The sequence below is a fragment of the Hoplias malabaricus genome, chromosome 14 (genome assembly GCF_029633855.1).
Source record: "Hoplias malabaricus isolate fHopMal1 chromosome 14, fHopMal1.hap1, whole genome shotgun sequence".
Lineage (NCBI taxonomy): Eukaryota > Metazoa > Chordata > Actinopteri > Characiformes > Erythrinidae > Hoplias > Hoplias malabaricus.
The window spans coordinates 12,006,189-12,028,522 of record NC_089813.1 but is presented as its reverse complement, the minus strand read 5'-3'; the positions used below and the strand labels follow the sequence as shown (position 1 = coordinate 12,028,522).

Below are 22,334 nucleotides of genomic sequence, written 5' to 3'. Positions count from 1 at the left end.
TCGTCCAATGTTATTAACAGCAGGGGAGTAAAAACTGTGGAAATATTCGAATTGTTCCACACACTCATAAACCATGAGAAGTATTTGTTTAAAAATATAGGCCACTATTTATTTACAAATTTAAAAAATATTTTTACATTTTCTATGAACCAGACATGAAGGAACAAAAGAAAGACAAAAGAAAAAAATCAACAATGGAATATGGACAGCGTATTATTACAAACACCTTATTAATAGAAATGTTGACCCACTTTTCAAAACAATGCCATTATACTTGGACCTAACCTGTACATGATTGATAGCAGTTAGATTAAATTTAATCCATGCTGTTGTTTTTTCATTGTCTTAATTACTTCTGGCAAAACTAAGGGTAATGTTGTGTGAGATTTAACCCATTGCCATTGCAATATGCCACAAGCTTCACAAGGAAAAAACTGGATGACTGTTGTCATGGTTGGAGATTAAGCCTTGGACATTTTGTAGCCGTCCCTGATGTGGCACAAACTCATTTTACAACAGTTAATCCCGAAAGCTAAAATTTTCTGAATGTCACATTTGTAAAAACAATTTAATTTGTGGACCAGACCTCAGGAAAAACTGAAACTCTGGCCAGCCATGAACACACATGACAGTACAGTGAGATGTCCTTTCTATATCCATGAAGTGAAGCAGGAGTAGGAATGTTGGAGCTAAAACGCATTTCTAAAATCTCATAGTCCTAACTTCTCATGATTCTCCCACAGCCAAGTGTGATAGTAATTCAGCTTGTGGTCTTTTGGAGTGACCTGAAAAACACAGAAGACGAAACTGAACATGGAAGTAATAGGCACCAGCCACTTGTTGATCAAATCTTCTTCATGAAATGGCTTTGTAATCTGCTTGAATACTCACATCTCTCCATTCTCCTGTGCAGAACATGCGGTAGGAGTCATTACCATATTTACCAATTCCATGTAACTCAATGGGATATCTCCAGGTTTTAGTGAGGTACTCATCTAAAGGAATAAATGGATAAACATTTGAGGGATCCACACTGACTTTATTGTCATTTTATGCCAATATTTCTCTCTAAATCCACCGATCAGTGAATTGATCACACACAGTGTCACCAGCCTCATGAAGCCCCGGAAGGCTGAGGCATCACCTGGAATTGAACCTGTGATTTATACATGGTAGGGCCAACACTTAGCCTGCCATATCACTCTAGTGCTCCAGGGTTTATATTTGATAAAAACTACTTTGTTTTTTGTTTTTATTTGAAGACTTTCAGAGAATAGAAGATTTTAGAGAACTAGTAATTCAGCTCTGACTTGCTGAGGGTCGCAGCAGGCCTGGAGCCAGCCTTGAATAACTGGAAAAATGACCTCATTCAAGAAATGATCCAGACCAATATTTCCATCTCCCAGAATACAGCACATGCAGAGACTACACTTGGCACAAGTCTGTCCCAAATGCACAGGTTTAATTGTATGCAATTTTGTTGGAATGCTGCTTGACCTAAGTAGGGGTTAAAGTACACACTATTTGATCTTGAATTAAGGCCAGATTCTCAGTCAATATTAATCTGACCTAGTGGGGTTCTAGTCTGTTGGGCTTTGGTCAAAAAACATGGAACAATCTGTGTAGTGTGTGAAGAGCATTAAGGAGCCATTTAGCCTTAACTTAAAGTCTTCTTTGAAGTCCACACTTTGGGGATGTTGTTTAATGTGTGAGAAGCTTAGGACACACTTAGTTTATGCACAAGTTCATGTCATAAAGCTTCAGTGTTTTGAAATGTATGATCCTGGATAACATTTCCAGACAAAACTGATGGTAAAGATCTTTGACCTTTTCTCATTTTTCAAGCCATTAAAATAAATAAATAAATAAATAAATTTAAAAAAAATGTTCAAAAGTTTCAGTCACAGTGGATCATAGCGTTCGTGAGAGGGCACAAAGTGCTCATTAGGTTTTAAAATACAGCTTTAAATATTTGTGAAATTCCAATGAGTTTCACACATATTGGGTTTACATTCTTATGTGTCCCGAACCAGGCTCAGATTTCATGTTTGTGATCTCAGAACCTGCATCAAGTGTAACAATTTACAATTAGTATACAATCCTGCACTTTCCTCCGCTTTAGTTATTATCCTTAATTTATTTTTCCTCCATGATTTCACCATCTTAAAACAGACTTTAATCTAGCATTAATGTTGACCACCGTGCTTACACAAAGAAGAATTTGTTCTCCGCATTCAACCCAATCCGTGCAGTGAAACACATACTAGTGAACACTAGGGGGAAATGAGCACACATGCCTGGAGTGGTGGGCAGCCCAAGCCATGGTGCCTGGGGAGCAGTAGGGGGTTAGGTGCCTTGCTCAAAGGCACTTCAGTCATGACCTGTCGGTTCTGGGGATCGAACATGGCAACCTTCCAGTTACAAGCCCAGTTCCCTAACCACCAGGCCATGGCTGCCCCCTGGATTTAAACATAAAGGAGCAATCAGTCACTTTTTAATCAACAAAAATAGCAAACAAATTAATTTTATAGTGACTATTTATTATTATTATTATTATTATATTTTATTTAAGTCAGGTAAAGTGTTACTATTTATTATTTTTACAGTTTTCACATGCAGCGATGAATCAAATAACTGTCATCACTGAATGCCCCACAGAACTGGGCGCCCTACATCGGTCAAATATTTTAAACAGCTTTAGTACAGAAAGTCTGATACATTAGAATTTAAAGAAGAATCACTGCAGGAAATGACTGATTGCTCCATAAATCTGTTTATTAACTGAAAAGTATTGTGTGTTATAGGTTGAACTCTGCGTGTGAAACAGCTGAACGCTGACCAGAGAAGCGGATGAGTGTTTTGGCTCGAAGAGAATTGAGTCCAAGAGGCTGCAGAAGCTCAGCAAGAGGCTCCCAGTCACTGGCCCGGGTCACTTCAGCACTCGGGTAACGTTCGAAAAAGCGCCACAGTGTTGGGATCGCCAACTTCCCTACAAACACACACTTATATCACACACACTATTTACAATTATTGTATAATCACTGTTATCATGCCTTCCTTGTGTGAGTTAACCTACTGAAAATCAACAAGAAAGAAAGCATTATTTCTTTCCCATATGATGTATGCATTATTATGATATAGTTTAGCTTGTCTATTGTATAGTCAATGTCTAGTATGTCAGTTTTTTTTAATAATATATTTCAAATGTGGCACTGGTTCTTCACTTGTCTGTTCAAATATATCAAGGTAAATGCTGTGAGGCATAAAGTAGAGTATATTAGATAGAACTACATGAACTACACATTTATATGGATACACCTTAATAAAATGGGAATGGTTGGTGATATTAATTTCTTGTTTGTGGCACATTAAAGCCTGTGTTAGCATTTCTCCTGCGGTGTTGCTATCAGTGTGTGAAGAGTGGGAGAAGAGGGTTGCATTGACAATCCAACACAATGAGCAGCACTTTGAACACATTTTATAAGTGGTCAGAAACTTGTAAACATCTCATGAAAGAATAAAGTTACATTGAAACCAATGTACACACCATTGTTTTTCTTGTGAAATTCCCAATAAGTTTGATGTGTCACATGACCCTCTTCCCATTGACAAAACAAAAGTTGGATCCAAGATGGCGGACTTCAAAATGGCCACCACCCATCTTGAAAAGTTTTCCCCCTCCCATATACTAATGTGCCACAAACAGGAAGTTAATATCACCAACCATTCCCATTTTATTAAGGTGTATCTATATAAATGGCCCACCCTGTACTGTGATCTATTGCAATCTAACGTCACTGTAAGTGCATGCCTGCTTGACATTTACCACTGGTTTTGTTGAGAAAGATAGTAGCCACTAGAAGCTTCCAGGGGTCGTGAAACAAGGTTTCCTGCACCAGGTTGAAGGGGGAGCGAGGTGGGGTCCACTTTCTTAATGCCTTCCTTTTTGGAGGACTGAGACCTTGCAAAGACAGGACATTCTGGCTTTTTTATTCATTAGAAGTCATTTTAGTAATTAGAAGATCAGATTCTCAAGAACTTGTAAATAGCGAACATTCCCAATGAGGAACCTACCATCACGTTTTCTACTGAAGTATGGACTTGTTTTCCGCTTTTCCACCAATAACTTTGTTCCTAAACAAATGACCACGCAACTGGTTAAATAAACATTGAGTAGTAACAATGGGCTTTTGTTTTTCTTTTAAAAAGAAAAACAAAAAACAAAACAAAAACATAATTGCATCCAGTAACTCAGGCTCTGATTGGCTAAATTTGGAATATTTAAAGTTTTATGGTTCAATAATTACATTTATACAAAACAAAATCTACAACTTTGTTTCTCAAATGTTTTCGGTTTGTCCTCTTTCTTCATATAAAAACGTCAAGAAATATTGGAAATACTATCAGCTGTCAATCTGCTTCAGGTTTATTGTTGCAATCCTTTACATTTATGATACATCTTCCCTCAGTGTAAAGCTGACAGGCCATAATGAATGCACAGTGTTGTTCGTTGTTTTTTCTTGTTTTGGTCATGCACAAAACGTCATATTATAAACACTGTTTGAAAGTGGTGCAAATAAATGAGGTACGCACCACTTTGTGAACTTCTATCAGGTGAGCAGCTCCCTCTGGTGGCCTTGACACTCTTCTCCATTTCTTGGTTTACTATGACCCTCTCCTCGTTCTCCTCCTCTGCTGTTTTCTCATCTTCACTCTCTGATGCAGGCTCCACTCTTAACACTGGAACTGAGGCCCGATCATTTTCTGCAGGCGATACTCTGGAAATCTCTTCTCTTAATTGGGTTTCCTCCCTTTCGCACTTCTCTATTTGTCCTGTTGTTGCTTCTTTCTCTTCCTTCTCTGGTTCTGTCCCACTGTTTTCTGTCACTGAGACCACTAGTTCTGGAGCAGGGCTTTCTGCAGGTTTAATTTGCTGTTTTGCTTTTCTCTGCCTCATTGCTTTTCTCTCTTGCTGGGTCCCTCCACTGCTTTTTTTGGGTGTGCTGAATTCAAAATCGTCCAGTTTCAGATGGGTGCATTCTTCAGAGAGCAGGTACTTCTGGAGCTCTGACCTGGTTCTGAAGCGTCTGCCCTGAGGACTGTCGAAGAAGCAAATATATGTTATAATTTACAACAGAGTTCTAAAAATGCACTAAATTAATCCTGACAACGGGGTCCAGGAACAGACTAACTATGAATTATGGGCATGGTTCTGATTGACCTAATCTCATCAATTTAAATCAGATTTCAAACCAACTACTAAAGTGTGGCATGAATGAAATTGGGGAAAATTTTTTTTATTGGATTCTTGCCATACTGACGGCAAAAAAATTCTGCCCTGCTCTGATCATTCATTCATTGTCTGTAACTGTTTTTCCGATTCAGGGTCACGTTGGGTCTGGAGCCTACCCAGAATTACTGGGCACAAGGCAAGGAACTCCCTCTGGAGGGGCACCAATACTTTGCAGGGCGACACACAGGTCTACGCTTCATGTGTGAACATTGCCTAAAAGCTGTGTTAAAGGCTGTCTGCATTGGTAAGTAATTATGGGCAAAAGTGAGTTTTTCTTCTCTCATTACAATGTGGCCCTTTACATTTTACCTGCTTTTAGTTTATTTCTTTTCATTATTCCAGCAGGTCTAAGCAAATAAAGAGCTAAAAAATAAGAGCAAAATCTTTACATTCCAGACTGTGCAATAATAATAATATTGGGATTGATTTTTTTAACCATCTTGTGTCATACACTGACAAAATTCATGAGCGTTAACTTTGGAATGAATCCTTTTCTCAGGCACTACTAAAGAATAATTTATATCAGTTCCAAGAACAATGGATAATAACACCCACCTGATGATGTAGGTGTCCGTTTTGCCTGCTGTTTTCCCCCGTTTCCTCTGCCTTGTTTCTCTTTTCCATCCAGGAGGCAGGCCCTCTGTCATCATGCTTTCTGTGTTGACAAATGCTGTCTGACCACTGGATGGTAGGTTCAGGTCAACGCATTCATCAACAACCATCTTTACTCTTCAGCCTCAGAACCTACACAAACTATACACAACTGGATCAGAGGAACAGCTGTGGTGCTCGGTATTTAAACACATCAGGGTCATTGCTGGACTGAGAAATGTGTCTGATCACCCCAAAGCAGCACAACACACACTAACACACCACCACGTCCGTGTCACCGAGAATAACCCACCACCCAAACCTGTGGTGGTCCTGCAGAGGTGAATTTTATATCAACATTGTTCAAACTTAGTATTATGCCTAAGAATCGTGTTGCTATTATTATAATATATTTATAATAATACATTAATTAATTAACAAACAGACAAACAAACAACAGGTGTTAGAGCGGATGTGTAGAACTGTCCCTTGTTCTGATTGGCTGCTCTGTACTGAGCCTCTTTCAGAAAGCAGTGTAGTAATGAAACGCTCCTTATAACTTCAGTGTGAATGAGCAGGGCTGAACTGCTGAAACTTGAAATAATGGACACGTGTAAATAAGTTGATATTTGTGACGTCGGAAACATTTTCAGAACGGAAGGTTGTTTTTGCAGCTTACGTTTGGTAGTGAAGTTTACATACTATTTTGCTTTACAACTTTACAAAAACTAGGTTTCTGTGAGGTGGACATCAACACAACGAGCTATTTCTTTCCATTGCGTAAAAGAAGAATGTTTGAAGTATCGTTAATGGTAAATTATGTGCACTAAAGAATAAGCCCCATTTTCTGTCAGGTTCTCAGTGGATTGTTACGGGTTTGGTAGAGACTCACGCGACATGAACGTATTCCCGCGCTTTACATTCCCGCTCGTCCAGAGCCAGTAGTGTTCAGCTAGAAATCCCCAAATCTGCAGAGATGATGCAGGAAAATCAGGCTGTTATTCAAGGAATCCTCGGGATCGCATTGCCACTGTTTTCCTCAAGTGGAATGAAACGCTCCTGTTTCTTCTTCTTGTAAAACCTGTCATGTCCTGATACTGCCACCTACTGTGGCCAAAGTGCGCTCACATACTCGACTATTTAGCTACAAACAAATAATAATAATTTGTATTATGATTAATATATACTTAATGAGAAGGTTAAAGTAGCTTTTTTTGCATTAAGTCATTGTTTTTTTTTAAACTCTTTATAGCCAAGAGCTTAAAGTGACTGGAATTGCAGCATTTTTGGAATGACATCTGTTTTCATTCCCCTAATGAAAAAGAAAGCTTTAAAGAAGTGTGTATCATTGAAATAGACACATAGAAATAGAACAAAATAAAGAAAGAATATAGAGAGTAAAAAAAATAAATAAAGTAGAGAGATTTATGCAGTGAAATGTCCCCAAAAGGTAAAAGTTGGATCATATGCTTAAAACACTTCCCCAAAATAATTGTTTAATTACAATTACCCCCCAAGCCCCCCCACCCCAGGGTTCAATCTAGTCAGCCACTGCTTCTTTTCTAACATAAAGCCTGGACGCTTGGAGGAGAAAGCATTGCTCTGAGACTTTGTTTAACACATTTTGTAAACTAAGGAGATCAATTTTTAAATTTAGTGAATGATATATTTAATCTGGGGAAGGTTTTAAGCTACTATTATTTCTTTCCGATAGTTACACGATTTTAGAAGCTCTGTAAATGTAAGTTAGATAGCTGCTTTTCCTTAGAACAGACAAAGATGCGTCATGACTTTTATTTTGAAGTTGAATACAGCTCTTGGTCCGTTAGCAACAGCAGCGTTGTATGGGTCTGAGACCTGTTGATATCAGCGCGAGCGCATTCCCTCGGAATAAACCCGTTATTAACGGTACAGACAAATATGCGAGCTGTTCCTACGTGGATAGATAAAGTTCACGACCGGGACAAAGTTGAGCAATGGTAGGAGTCGCTGTATTTCAGTAGTATGTGTGTGTTTGGGTGCATATCTCTCAGTGGATGTGGTTAGTAACCGCGGTTACTATGTAAACCACTGCAGCGGGCTTGGTCAATGTTAACTGACAAGGAGAACACATCATAGAAAAACACAACTTATACCGAGATAATTTAGCTTTCATATTGTTGTATATATGTACTCTAAACGTATATGACTCACCTTTCTCAAAATACAATGTGCAGAACACTACAGTACTGTAGCTTTATCACTTTAGAACCGTCATATTTTTGGTAGCCGGAATTTTATGAGATTTCAGTGCCGTAGTTTCCTTTTCTAATATGTCAACACAGACACTGCCATCCACACTGAAGACTGGGGTTCGATTCCCAGCTCTGACAGGAAGACCACACTATAGGCAAGGCTTATTTGTATAGCAGCATTCATACACAGGAATTTCAAAGAGCTTCACCCCTACAGAAAATTAAAAACATGGGAATTATTAAGCGTAAGACACCCTGAGATCTAGGATCTTATTTGCCAAAAATATAGATTATTTGGGAGTGAATCCTAAAACTGCGCTCACTTCCCTCTGTAACATGAATTTATAATTCTGCATAAGAACAGTGGCTCCAGGGTTCCTGGGTTTGATTCTCACCGTCCGTGAGGGTCTGGGTGTGTTTGAGTGAACATGGTCTTCTCTGGGCCTGTATGGGTTCCTTCAGGTGCTCCAGTATTCTCCCACAAGTCAGGAATACGTTATGTCAGTTGGTTATGCGATATTGTCCACAGGTGTGTATGTGGTGTGTAATTTGGCGAGAAGGGGAGTAGACTGGGTGAGAAGCTTAGACCTCACCATTTGGTCAAATGTTAAAAGATATGTTACACAAACAGCCAGCAGTGAATTCAATTATGAGTTCATCATTCCACTTTTATTTGCTTTGTTGCAGCATTTATGACCTGGCCTTCAAACCAGATGGCAGTCAGCTCATAGTAGCAGCTGGAAATCGAGTTCTGGTATGTGATTCCCTTTATTCTGAAATGGTTAGCAGTGGGTGTCATTTATGAAATGCTGAAGTTTGGACACAGTTACACTTCTGTTGATGTTCAAAGTGGACAGCACAAAACACACTTCTGCACATTCTATTGAAGTTACTGTTTAACACAGTTACTGTGTTCAAATTGGACTGTCTATTTACGACACCCATGCAACCGCTGACTTATAACAAAGAGCTGGGCTTAGGTTTGTGCTCAGTGAAGTAGATGCCGATCATTTACAAAATGCCTCGACTGGCTTAGATATAACCAATATTTGAAATTAGATCGGGACAGCCCTAATGAACACTAGCTTAACCAATGTTTTTTTCTGCTGATCTTAATTGAGCATGTCTGCTGCAGGTTTATGACACAGCAGATGGAACCCTCATACAGCCCCTGAAAGGACACAAAGACACTGTGTACTGTGTGGCCTACGCTAAAGATGGTAAGTGCTTTCCCTGCAGGCTTTATTTTCTATGTACCTTATGTTAGAATTACTTTCTTGAAACCTGACCCTTTACAATTTCTGTCATCCCGTGGTCAGGAAAACGATTTGCTTCTGGCTCTGCAGACAAAAGCATCATCATCTGGACGTCTAAACTGGAGGGCATTCTCAAATACACGTGAGTTTTGAGTACTGTATGAGTTATCAATGAGGAGAACGTTTGTAACCAATATGATGCAATGGAAACTAAAAGATTATATATATATATACACACACAGGGGTTGGATAATGAATCTGAAACACCTGGTTTTAGACCACAATAATTTATTAGTATAGTGTAGGGCCTCCTTTTGCGGCCAATACAGCGTCAATTCGTCTTGGGAATGACATATACAAGTCCTGCACAGTGGTCAGAGGGATTTTAAGCCATCCTTCTTGCAGGATAGTGGCCAGGTCACTATGTGCTGGTGGAAGAAAATGTTTCCTGACTCGCTCCTCCAAAACACCCCAAAGTGGCTCAATAATATTTAGATCTGGTGACTGTGCAGGCCATGGGAGACGTTCAACTTCACGTTCATGTTCATCAAACCAATCTTTCACCAGTCTTGCTGTGTGTATTGGTGTATTATCATCCTGATACACGGCACCGCCTTCAGAATACAATGTTTGAACCATTGGATGCACATGGTTCTCCAAAATGGTTCGGTAGTCCTTGGCAGTGATGCACCCATCTAGCATAAGTATTGGGACAAGGGAATGCTATGGCAGCCCAAACCGTCACTGATCCACCCCCATGCTTCACTCTGGGCATACAACAGTCAGGGTGGTACAATTCTTTGGGGCTTCTCCACACCGTAACTCTCCCGGATGTGGGGAAAACAGTAAAGGTGGACTCATCAGAGAACAATACATGTTTCACATTGTCCACAGCCCAAGATTTGCGCTCCTTGCACCATTGAACCCGACGTTTGGCATTGGCATGAGTGACCAAAGGTTTGGCTCTAGCAGCCCGGCCGTGTATATTGACCCTGTGGAACTCCTGACGGACAGTTCTGGTGGAAACAGGAGAGTTGAGGTGCACATTTAATTCTGCCGTGATTTGGGCAGCCGTGGTTTTATGTTTTTTGGATAAAATCTGGGTCAGCACCCGAACAACCCTTTCAGACAGCTTCCTCTTGCGTCCACAGTTAATCCTGTTGGATGTGTTTCGTCCTTCTTGGTGGTATGCTGACATTACCCTGGATACCGTGGCTCTTGATACATCACAAATACTTGCTGTCTTGGACACAGATGTTTTGAACTCTGGTATATCACCCATAATGTTGTGTGCATTGCAATATTTTGAGCAAAACTGTGCTCTTACCCTCTGCTAATTGAACCTTCACACTGCTCTTACTGGTGTAATGTGCAATTAATTAAGATTGGCCACCGGGCTTGTCCAATTTAGCCATGAATCCTCCCACACTAAAAATAGGTTTTTCAGTTTCATTGTCCGACCACTGTGTGTGTGTGTGTGTGTGTGTGTGTGTGTGTGTGTATATATATATATATATATATATATATATATATATATATATATATATATATATATATACACAGGGTGGGCCATTTATATGGATACATCGTAATAAAATGGGAATGGTTGGTGATATTAACTTCCTGTTTGTGGCACATTAGTATATGGGAGGGGGAAAACTTTTCAAGATGAGTGGTGACCATGGCACCCATTGTTTTTCTTGTGAAATTCCCAATAAGTTTGATGTGTCACCTGACCCTCTTCCCATTGAAAAAACAAAAGTTGTTGCCAAAATGACGACTTCAAAATGGCCGCTATGGTCACTACCCATCTTGAAAAGTTTCCTCCTCCCATATACTAATGTGCCACAATCAGGAAGTTAATATCACCAACCATTCCCATATAAATGGCCCACCCTGTATGTATATATATATTTTATAAAAATATATCACCCAGAACAGATTAGTGGTTAAAAAAATCTAATGCCTGTTGTTCTATGGCATTTCATCTGATATCTCTCTCTTTCTCTTTCATTGAAAGTTTTGAATGTTTGCTTTTCCTTCTCTTGTATATGTACAGTTTTGGTGACGTTTCACTCTGCCAGTGCGCATCAGCCTGAAAATAAATTCCCCATTGTATGAATAATAAGAATGTTAAAAACGTTTACACATCTTTTAACATCTTTCCCCGAATGTAATATTTAACACAGTGTGGGCTAATGGAAGCTTATATGCTACAAATTAGCGTAGTGCAGACTGTTTGCTTAATCATCAGTATTTCAGTAAATATAATAGACATGATTTATGGGGTGTCTGAGACTGAATACCCATTGGCTTTCTATAAATATGAACAAAACTAGAATGTATTACAGGAATGTTGTCCAGATTTATATTTCTAATTATGTCTTTTACAGCCACAATGACTCGATCCAGTGTGTTGCGTACAACCCTGTCACACACCAGCTCGCCTCCTGCTCCTCAGGGGACTTTGGTGAGTGAGATTTTCTGTAGTGTTGTGAGATAGTGGACAATACGACAAAGACAGACCTAGCTAGCAAGTGGAATTGGCAGACAAACGTGAGGAAAGTGGCACGATAGCGCAACAGTTAGTGCTTCTGCCACACAGCTCCTGGTGTGAGCTTCAGTTCTCACCTCAGGTGTGTGAAGAAATTTGTGTGTTCTCCTTGTGTCCACCACATAGGTTTCTTCTGGATGCTCTCGTTTCCTCCCACTATCCAATTATACAATGGCAGTAGGCTAATTGTCAGAATTGTCCTTTGATGTGACTTTATGGGTGACTGTGTGAGTATGAATGAATGAATGAATGAATGAAATAATAAATTAATTAATTAGCTTCCCAATGAAAGACACTCCGTTTCCAATCTCCATTTTTGTATTTTTTTACCACATTATTTGAACACAGCAGCTGTCCTTCATATTGTGTGAACATTTTATAATGAATGGACCAATAGGAATGCTCCAAAATTACTTAAATAAAATCAATTTCCATTAACATTCATTGAAATTAGGGCTTTTTTTCCCCTTCTGTAAAGTTGCTATTTTGGAGATACATATGTTTTATTGGTCAATGACGATTTCGCAGTGGCTGATAATGTCTGTGTGCTTGGTTTTGGATCTAGGTCTTTGGTCTCCAGAACAGAAATCTGTTTCCAAGCACAAAGTCAACAGCAAGATCACATGTTGTGGGTAAGTACTGATGACCACAAACCCGAGTGTGTCAAAGGGATCCTCATAATCACCACTTCAGCCTGTTGTGCATCTGTAAAAACAAACCCGCCAGGAACATTGAGTACGTTTTGATGTTTGTTTACTTGTGGCTTTAGCTGGACAAACGATGGCCAGTACCTGGCTCTGGGCATGATGAGTGGGGTAGTGAGCATCAGGAACAAGAATGGAGAGGAGAAAGTGAAGATCGAGCGACCGGGCGGCTCATCGTCCCCTATCTGGTCCATTGCCTGGAACCCGTCCAAGTAAGACTGCAGTTCAAACAGAACAACTCTGAGGTTTATTAAAAATCGAATGAGCATTATATTGGAGTCCATTTTAATTTTTAGGGTATGTTTAGGACATTACTTTTATCACAGGATGTTAGGGATAATACATATTATCTTACACTAGGGGGCGCTGTTCGACTATTAGTGGTGACATTTTCTAAAGACTGTTCCAAATCTTATTAACTGGGAGAAAGCAGACATATGTTTGCATTTAAGTAATTATAATAATCTTTCTGAAATCCAGTCATTTAATTCTAGCTTGGGTAAATGTTCACATTACTTTGAATTATAAATATTATTATTGTACAATCACAACTACTCTACTACACATCAATTTGTTTTAAAAAATATTGTTAATTTAAATTCTCCTACTGTTCTTTCTTACAGTAAAAAACCTCTAATTAACTGATTAGTGATCAAAGTGATTGGTAGCTAACCTTGTTTTTAGTTAGCCTTTAGTCCTTGAGGCAGTTTTATGGTTGTTTCACTCATATAGAAGTATACAAAGGGGACAACACACACTTAGTCCATTCCAGCAGAAGGATATCTGTAATTGCATGTTATAGACATTGCACCTCCTTTATCTGCCACTTTAAAATTGGTACACGTTCATGTACAATGCAAGAGCAATGCCGACAGTGTCATTTGCTTACAAGCACTACGTGACAGTACAAGAGAGTGTGATGCTGCACAGCAGCATATAAATGCTGTTGCTCGTAGATAACCCAGAGTCACTGGATCAGAACAGGACATTAGGCTCTACTGGATATCATTAGGGAACTAATGAATTGCGAAAACTAGCAGTACACATCCAGGATCTGCAGTTAACAGCATGTTATAATGTTCTGGAGGAGCTGGTCTCTCTTTAGCTGAGCTGACAAGCTGAACGAGGAGAAGGTGGAAAAATGAAGCCTGTGGAAATTGGAATGGCTCTGTGCATGCTGGGAAATGTAGTCTTCACACAGCAGCTGTGTGCAGCCAAAGACAGACTCAGGCTGTGTCCAAATAGTTTTATGAATATTTATATTATTTCTACTGTCCTTGATTCTGCCTGATGGGGATCAGTTCTTTGAGGAAGCTAGAAATAGGCGGATGAAACTGTTTGTAGCGTAAATTATCTGGACTACTAACAGCTTTATCATGTTGATCGATCGAGGTGGGTCAGGAGCCTACCCAGAATCATTGGGTGCAAGGCAGTAGCACACTCTGGATAGGGTGCCAGTCCATCACAGAGCACCATACACTCACAAATTCATAGCCAATCCATGTACCAATTTTTTTTTTTATTGTGGGAGGAAACCAGACCACACAGAGGAAAACCACACTGATACAAAGAGTAAACACCAAACTGCTCACAGACAGTCAGCCTGTGTGGCAGCAACACTTCCTGTTAACTTCCAATAAGAAAACAGCAATAAATAACCAACTACACAGCAATAATAGTGTTGATTTAACACTGGTGAATTTGCTGTGTATAGTACTATACGTTAGTTGTTTGTTCTAACATTTAAAATATAGAATCTAGACAAAACATAACTAAACACAATGTGTAATACAGTGCCAACAGGGCAAGAATAAATGCCTTAAAATGGCTGAAAACATTCATTATCTGTAACCGCTTATCTAGTTCAGGGTCACGGTGGGTCCAGAGCCTACCTTGAATCATTGGGCGCAAGGCGGGAATACACCCTGGAGGGGGCGCCAGTCCTCACACCTACGGACACTTTTGAGTCGCCAATCCACCTACCAACGTGTGTTTTTGGACTGTGGGAGGAAACACACCTCCTCACAGACAGTCACCCGGAGCGGGAATCAAACACACAAAATCCTGAGTTGTGTGACTGCGACACTACCTGCTGCGCCACCGTGGCTGAAAACAGAAAGAAAAATAAAAGAACAAGAAATAAGACATTGGAAAGTAGGAAGTTCAGTGATGAGGGAGGAATAATGAAAGGAAACCTGACAAGACAGAAATAGTTGCTATAAAATATTTCCGTAAACATGCAGTGCACAGTTTCACTTACTGATCTGAATAAAGTCTTTGTAATCCCCTGAAATATTATACAGCAGGATTTTCATCATTAAATTGTAACTTTACATTAGACCAGTGTCAGTAAGCAAGTTTTACAGTGTGTGTGTGTGTGTGTCTGTCTCAGGGATGAACATCATGACATCTTGGCAGTGGCTGACTGGGGACAAAAGCTGTCCTTCTACCAACTTAGTGGAAAACAGGTACAGATCTTTACTGACCTCTGAACATTTTCACACCTGCCCTATCAAAATTTTCATGTAAATTGTCCTCTTTTGAAAGTTATGCACATGTATGCTGTGCTTCGCCAAAAATACTTGGACTCAGCACCCTTCCAAATGAACTGCTGGTAGGAGCACATTTTATGGTCCATATTTAAAAAAAAAAAAAAAAAAAAAAAATGTAATATCAGAGAAATTCTTTCCTTATAGCAGCACATTAGCATCATACTGTCCTTATGTTGACTCTCCATAGATCCTCATACCATTATTGCAGCCTGATCTGTGGCAGAGGAGCAATGAGCTGAGTAATGACTTGGGAACACTTTTGGAACTGTGAAATATATGCAACAATGTGAGCTAAATGTAATATATACATTGCCACAAAGTTCTTGAGTGAACTTGCAGAAGCTGTATTTAAGTGTAGTTTTACAGTATTCATATGGCATCTGGCGTTCCTTTTCCTTTTAATAAACAAAGTAAAATACCTGCCTGCCTACCAACCAAACTATTTACCGATCCACCTAAGAGCTTTAGATCATTTCCCAAATAAAAGAGTCTTTCAGAAAATCATGTCTTTCTCCTTAAGTTTGTAGGTTAATAACAACTTTAGAGGGTGGCTTCAGGTAATATTTGTTTATTCGATGTAAAGAATTGTTGGAATGTTGAAGTTTGTTAATAACTCTTGTAGGGTCAGCAGAAAGTGAATTGTTTTCATTTGTTAAAACACCCCTAGAGTGCAGCAGTGAATGTTTGTTTATTTGAGTTTTGTTTCTAACACCTTTAGAGGGCAGTGGTGAGCATTTTTTGTTTATTTGATGTTTGTAAGTAACATGTTTAGAGGGCAGTAATTTTACTTTTTTAATTTTATTAAAAATTATATTAAACTTTATTTGAGCTCGAGCTGTGTCTGTCATGAGTTGGTACCTTGGATAAAATAAGTTCTTAATCACATTTATATTCATATTTATGTGGCAGGTCATCAACAGCTGAATGCCTCTTTCCAGTACAGTAATTTTTCAGCACAGTTGCGTATTTAGGAAGTGACATAGAGGGGGAGAGAGGGAAAAGCAAACAAAAAGCCAAAGGAACACGATGCTGAAGACTGATTAAAGGCTTGACTTATGACCAGCAGATACACTTTCGAATCCCCAGGCTAGCAAGGAGCAACCACTGTTGTGTAGGATCGGCAGACCATCAGCTTCTTCCTGCCTTTATATCAGTGGGAGATCAGAACGGCAGCTATTTAGAGCAGGAGAGATTTGAAATGTTATTTGTAAAGACGACCCAGTGCTATATCTCCAACTCCCCGCGGTGCCTGCCCTGTGAAGAACGATACAAAGCACACGTCCCTCCTCCAGCACTCCTGTAGAGCTTTCTAATTACAACCTGAAAGGCCCCCCCTCCCCCTCAGGTACTCATGGGAAGTGTAGTAATTAAGGGCAGATATGTGCTGGCTGCTTGTTACAGAACCATAAAACATAAGCCTCAAGAGTACCCCTTCAAACTCCCCTCTCTCTCTCTCTCTCTCTCTCTCTCTCTCTCTCTGTCTGAGCACATGTTTGCATTACGCTGCTATTAATAGTGGCAAATAAAAAAGTGCTGTTGTCCGAGGGGGTATTTCAGGGAAAAGGAATGACGCCCCGAGGTTCACCATGAGGGGAAACAGATGCTATGTGCGTGTGTGTCCATATACATTACAGGCCAAAGTGTAAGCAGTATTATTTTTAGTTTTAAAAATATTTTACGCTAAATTAGATGCTAATATATTTCGCATGAACTACTGGGATTTTTAAAACTCTGCTCAGTGTAAACTGGATATCCAATGTCCACAGTATTGTGCATGCACTTCTTGTATAATCGTATATATATGTAGCTTTCAGTGCTCAATGCCAACAGGTAGAGGGCTATAAAACTCTGGAGCATTTGACTGTGGAGCAGGGGATGGAGGGATGGGGCTCCATTAAGTAGTTTTAGAATGAGCCGGAGTGGTTTTGTGATCAGAACTAGTCATCCAATATCGGTACCTGATATATTACTGTAGCTGAAAGTTATTAAATCATTATTGCTTATTCTTACTGCAGCCAAGGGGACAAACTCTCTATTAATACTGTGTTATAGAAGAAATTGAAGTTATTATTTTCATTCATTATCAGTAACCGCCCATCCAGTTCTGGGTCACGGGGTGTCTGGAACCCACCCAGGATCACACCCTGGAGGGGGCGTCAGTCCTTCACAGGGCAACACACACACATTCTTTGAGTAGACAATCCACCTACTAACGTGTGTTTTTGGACTGTGGGTGGAAACCGGACCACCCAGAGGAAACCCACGCGGACACAGGGAGAACACACCACACTCCTCACAGACAGTCACCCGGAGCGGGAATCAAACCCACAACCTCCAGGTCCCTGCTGCGCCACCGTGCCGCCCAGCCATTGTCTGTATTAATTTAATACAAATTAGTTAATTTATGGAATACATTATTGGATTTTCTCCACACAATTCCTTAATTCCAATAATTAATTAATTTGGCAATGCTTGTTGATAACATTACTGTGTGGTGAGATTGCAAAACATAAATATTAAAACTACTGTATGAATATTTATTTTCCAGTTTCAATTTGCTTTCTTTTAGTTTAATTTTGTAATGTCTATTTATTTCATTAATGTAACAGTAATTATTAGAAATTAGTGTCACGTGAGAAGCATAGCGTTATAGAGTTATGCTGGTCCCCCTGAGAATATCCCCCAGAGCAGGAGCTTGCTTTATGTTTATATGTGCAGAAAAGAGAAATTCTAATTGTGTTGTTTTTTTATTCCATTTAATTTAATTTAATTTAATTTAATCGTGTTAGCTGTTTATGACAGACAAAGGGAAATGGACAATATTCACAAATGTGATGATTTGGCCTGTCGCTCTCAAATGTAAAACTTGCATTTCTATTTTTGTGAATTTATCATTTTTGAGCCCAATAGAAATTTAATGATGAATGAACCAATAGAAATCGGAATAAAACCTTTTTTACATTGACTACAACTGAAAGATACAAAGGTTTTCTCCCGTATCCAAGTTGGAGATGCATGTTTTTCATTGGACAGAGATGATATTTACATTTTGATGATGTTTACAGATGTTTACAGCTTGTTTTAGATTCTCCCTTTGGGGAAAGCAAGTTCTCAAAAGAGTGGCAAGGGAACACAAAGGAAAAAGTTTGAATCTCTTCGCCTTACACAGACCAATTGTATTATTATTTACTCACAGCTAATTTAACAGACCATGTTCAGTTCATCAAGCCTTCAGATTCTGAATGAGAGAATCAGGTGGATCTGATTAGAGCTTGCAAAGCTGTAATAAAACTCTGCAGGAGGCTCAGCAGGAGCCATACTAATGAAGATGCAGTTAATTGTGTACTATTTCTGTAGACATTTGGTCATACCCTTTTGTTTCGCTGTGCTGCGTAATTGTTATAAGGAGTCTTAATGCATTTCCAGTCAAAACAACCATTAAGTAAAAAAAAGCCCCAGTAAATAAATAAATAAAACAAACAAGCAGAAATCTCCAGTGGTGCTTCTCAGTCTAAGAATTTGTTTGCATTTAATGCAAAGTAGTGGCAAATATTTAGTGATGTTGGGGTGTGGGTTCTGGATTTGAAGAGTTTTATTTGCTACGGTCTTTCAAACATGGACACTTAAAAACCCTGTTTTGACTATGCAGTTGGATTATCTTATATCTAAGATTGTCTTTGACATCAGCTCAGTAATTTATTAAAAAAGAAAAAAATATATATGTATGTATGTAAGGGAAAATATTCATGCTTACTTTTAAAATTTTAGGGTGGCTTCCAGATATTTGGCCAATGCCGTCCATCTTTCAGAGATTCCATAGTTCTGACATAACTTTGCACTAACTGTAACCTCTAATACCCACACAATAGGCTCCATTTAGAAAAATGACAGAGGCCAATGGTGATGTCTCTGTCGGCTTCTGTGGAGACGGCTAAATGAGCTGTTTGTGGCTTTGATGTTAAAAGGCCAAGTGGGAAGAGAGGACTCAGACACTGTATCCTACTGAATTATGAAACATGAGTGCTTTCTCTTTTATATCCCTCATGTTTTTATCAGTAAATCAGTAAGTCGCCCGCCTACCGCCAGTCACTTTCTTTTTTCAGGCTCTTAACTCTCCCAGACTCCCTCCTTGAAACAGCTCTTATTACATTTTGTTTACTTACTTACAGAGTAATTAGAAACTATTTTTGAGTAGAAAAAAAAACAACTTCAAAACCCCGGGGGGATAAATAAACATTTAAAAAGAAAGAAAAAAACATTTATATATTTGGCTAATTTTTCAATTTATCAGAAAAAAACTGAAAAAATAACAGTTGGATTTTAATTATATATTAATTATATTACTGCATATTATTTTTTTGTATTTGTGTGGTCATTGAAAGGTTGTAAATGTATTGTTTGATACATACACAAGGACGTGTTTTATGAATTTATGACTTTATTTGATGACCTAAATCCACCATAAAAGAAATATAGCTCCAAAGTAAGATGCACGAACACTTTAACATTAGCTCTCTTTCATTTGGAGTGATGCCACAGCCATCTGTGGACATCCAAGTGAGTATAACTGGCCTCACTCTTTGTGAGGCATGGTGATCTTCCTTCTGTCCCTATCACTCAGTTTGATCCTAACCAATTCAAGCATAACTTAACTGACGTAATAACTGATCAGCTAACTAACAGCAGTTTAAAAAGCTGTAGAGACTGGCTTCACACATCTCTTTATGTTGTCTAGTGGATGCAAATGACTTAATTGCATACAAATTTAATATTAATCTGCTGAATATTTAACTTGCTGTAATTAACAATTTAATTAATGATGCAAATTGACTGTGTGAGAAAATAACAGAATTAACCCACGTAAGTCATGTAAGGGTTAAAAGTGTGCCGCACACCTGCGGTTAGTAAGAGCACATTGAGCTGTCTGGCTGAAGAATGTGTGTGTGAAAGTGCTTGGGGAGCTGAGTGTGCAGTTTGCAGCCACTCGGCAGTGTATTTTCACATTGTCACAGCGCGCTGTGCCGTGGAATCTGTGTGATTTATGATATTCTCTGAGGTCTCAAAATGGTAACTTTGTCCTCTTTTTCTCTGTATTACGTATAAAACATGGCCTTGTCTCTTAAGCTGGAAAAGGAGGTGATGAGATGGGATTGGCTGGATCTGTTCCAAATGGCTTTGTCCTTCCTGTCTGTGCAAGCCATCATTTTCAGTCACTGGCAGACACTTTTAAAGCTGTAAGAGCTTTTAAATCATTATAAATAGGCCACACAACTCTAATATATCTAACTAATATACCATTCAATGAGCATTGTCAGACATTATGTGTTCAAAGCACTGTCCCTGCCATCTGTTCCTTCATAAAAATGCCTACCATCTTCATGATTAGGGGAGAGTGAGATGGTGTTTTTTTAATTATTATTATTATTTTGACCTAAATTCGGTGTCAGCTAGGTCTCTCCAATCATGTGAATCCAAGGTGAAGGCTAGCACATACTTCTCCAGAGACGTGAATAGAGCAGCAACATACTTCTAACTGCTGGTAATGTAAAGTCATCAGACTACTCAACATGCTTGCAGGAGAACACTAACAGCCAGTCCTGTGGTGTCAGTTAACAGACACCTGGGTTAGTTAGCTTTGGATGGCTTATGCATCATCAGGCTTTGAACTGAAAATCTCATACATTATTGCTTCCAGTGGCTCAATTGTACATCAGGAAGGTGTCCCGATAAGGGTTTTTGAATAAATTCGCTACTGTTGACTCGTTTCATTGATTGTATTCCTATATTATGTATGATATTCTTACTTGAGGCTTGAGATTGCGCTTGTGTTTTTTTCAGATTGGAAAGGACAGACAGCTGAACTTTGATCCGTGCTGTGTGAGCTATTTCTCCAAGGGGGAGTACATAGTGATGGGCGGCTCAGACAAGCAGGCATCACTGTACACTAAAGACGGCGTCCGGCTCGGGACCATCGGAGAGCAGAACTCCTGGGTTTGGACCTGTCGGGTCAAACCAGACTCCAACTATGTGGTAAAGAACTGGACTTTGTGTAATTCTGGTATGAGTGGATCAGACACAGCAATGCTACTGGAGTTTTTAAACACCTCAGTGTCACTGCTGGACTAAGAATAGTCCACCAACCCAAAATATCATGTCGCTTTATGTCCGCCACCTTGCAAACAAGTAGTTTGAGAGTAGAGTATAGCTTATGTATGTGTTTAATTCTAAAATTAGAATTAATTCAGATTTTTTGCTGAGTTTGGATTCGGCTTTCTCCATGGTTCACATTCATAATTTTAAGTGACCTGTATCTGTGTGTAATTTCATCTCCCAGGGAGTGCAGTACATAGGAAGCACAGAGCCATTTGACAGCTTGCATGTCTCTGCTAGTGCTCGCTGATGATGACAGCACTAAGCACATTCATACGGGCAAAAAAGAGCTGGCATGAAATCTGACCTGACCTTTCCCATTCACGTCGGAGGCCCATGAATTAAATTAGACTACACATTTCAGTCTGGAAATGTGAAAGTAGCCAAAGAGATATGGGACCTTTTAACATATGTTTTAATGATAATAATAACAATAATAATTCTACCCTAGAATGTGTAATTCTAAGTAGAATAGTAATTTGTTGGCCTCTGTACTGATTCTGTAATGAATCCAGACAATTATAAGTTCTAAGATACGTAAACTTATCTTATCCAGACTAAGATGAAGTGCAAATGCTTTATAAATAGCACCTATTTTAGACTCTGTGAGGTGTGTATCCTAGAGAGAGAGAGAGAGAGGGGGAGAGAGAATGTGACAGAGAGACTAACATGTAAATAATGTTAATTTATGAAGAGTGAATATCAAGACGATGAGCATGTGAAAATTGAGGCTGCGGCTAAACCCAGAGAAGTCTCACACTGGCATTCAGCATTTAAATGATGGTGGTGATTTGAGTAACATGTTAAATTATTGGGACAGTATGTCTGAGTCTTTCTATTTTTGCTTGTTTTAATCATCTAGCTCTTCTGGCACAGACTGTAGTTTCACTATTGCTTTGACACAGAAAACCACTGTAACATTTCCTTTATAATCAAAACACATTATTGGACTGTAAGAACCAAACGAGTACAACCAAAAGACAATATCAAGATGGTATTA

The 22,334-nt window shown here is 39.1% G+C and overlaps 2 protein-coding genes across 3 annotated transcripts in view; one reads left to right on the top strand and one right to left on the bottom strand.

Annotated features, from left to right (window-relative positions):
• Nucleotides 1–84: 84 nt before the first annotated feature.
• Nucleotides 85–6,982, bottom strand: mbd4 (methyl-CpG binding domain protein 4). Its single transcript, XM_066643379.1, has 8 exons — nt 6,777–6,982; nt 5,849–6,046; nt 4,594–5,099; nt 4,075–4,134; nt 3,827–3,961; nt 2,840–2,989; nt 892–995; nt 85–785 (listed from the first exon to the last, which is right to left on the bottom strand). The coding sequence occupies exons 2-8, from the start codon at nt 6,013–6,015 to the stop codon at nt 711–713; spliced, it is 1,197 nt and encodes a 398-aa protein (XP_066499476.1). The 5' UTR covers nt 6,016–6,046; nt 6,777–6,982; the 3' UTR covers nt 85–710.
• Nucleotides 6,983–7,714: 732 nt separating this feature from the next.
• Nucleotides 7,715–22,334, top strand: part of ift122 (intraflagellar transport 122 homolog (Chlamydomonas)) — a 44,433-nt gene continuing 29,813 nt past the window's right edge. For both annotated transcript variants that reach the window (XM_066643367.1, XM_066643368.1), the window contains exons 1-9: nt 7,715–7,863; nt 8,806–8,872; nt 9,254–9,338; nt 9,438–9,516; nt 11,768–11,844; nt 12,494–12,560; nt 12,698–12,844; nt 15,025–15,100; nt 21,023–21,214. In XM_066643367.1, coding sequence (XP_066499464.1) covers nt 7,805–7,863; nt 8,806–8,872; nt 9,254–9,338; nt 9,438–9,516; nt 11,768–11,844; nt 12,494–12,560; nt 12,698–12,844; nt 15,025–15,100; nt 21,023–21,214 — 849 coding nt within the window. In that variant the 5' untranslated portion in view covers nt 7,715–7,804. The remainder of the gene's footprint in view (nt 7,864–8,805; nt 8,873–9,253; nt 9,339–9,437; nt 9,517–11,767; nt 11,845–12,493; nt 12,561–12,697; nt 12,845–15,024; nt 15,101–21,022; nt 21,215–22,334) is intronic.

Excerpts from the sequence above, each read along its gene's own strand:
- mbd4 (XM_066643379.1), bottom strand. The coding sequence starts at position 6,015 with ATGGTTGTTGATGAATGCGTTGACCTGAACCTACCATCCAGTGGTCAG. Across the intron at positions 5,100-5,848 it reads ACGGACACCTACATCATCAG|TCCTCAGGGCAGACGCTTCA; the intron begins GTGGGTGTTATT and ends CTTCTTCGACAG. Across the intron at positions 4,135-4,593 it reads TGATAGAAGTTCACAAAGTG|GAACAAAGTTATTGGTGGAA; the intron begins GTGCGTACCTCA and ends TCATTTGTTTAG.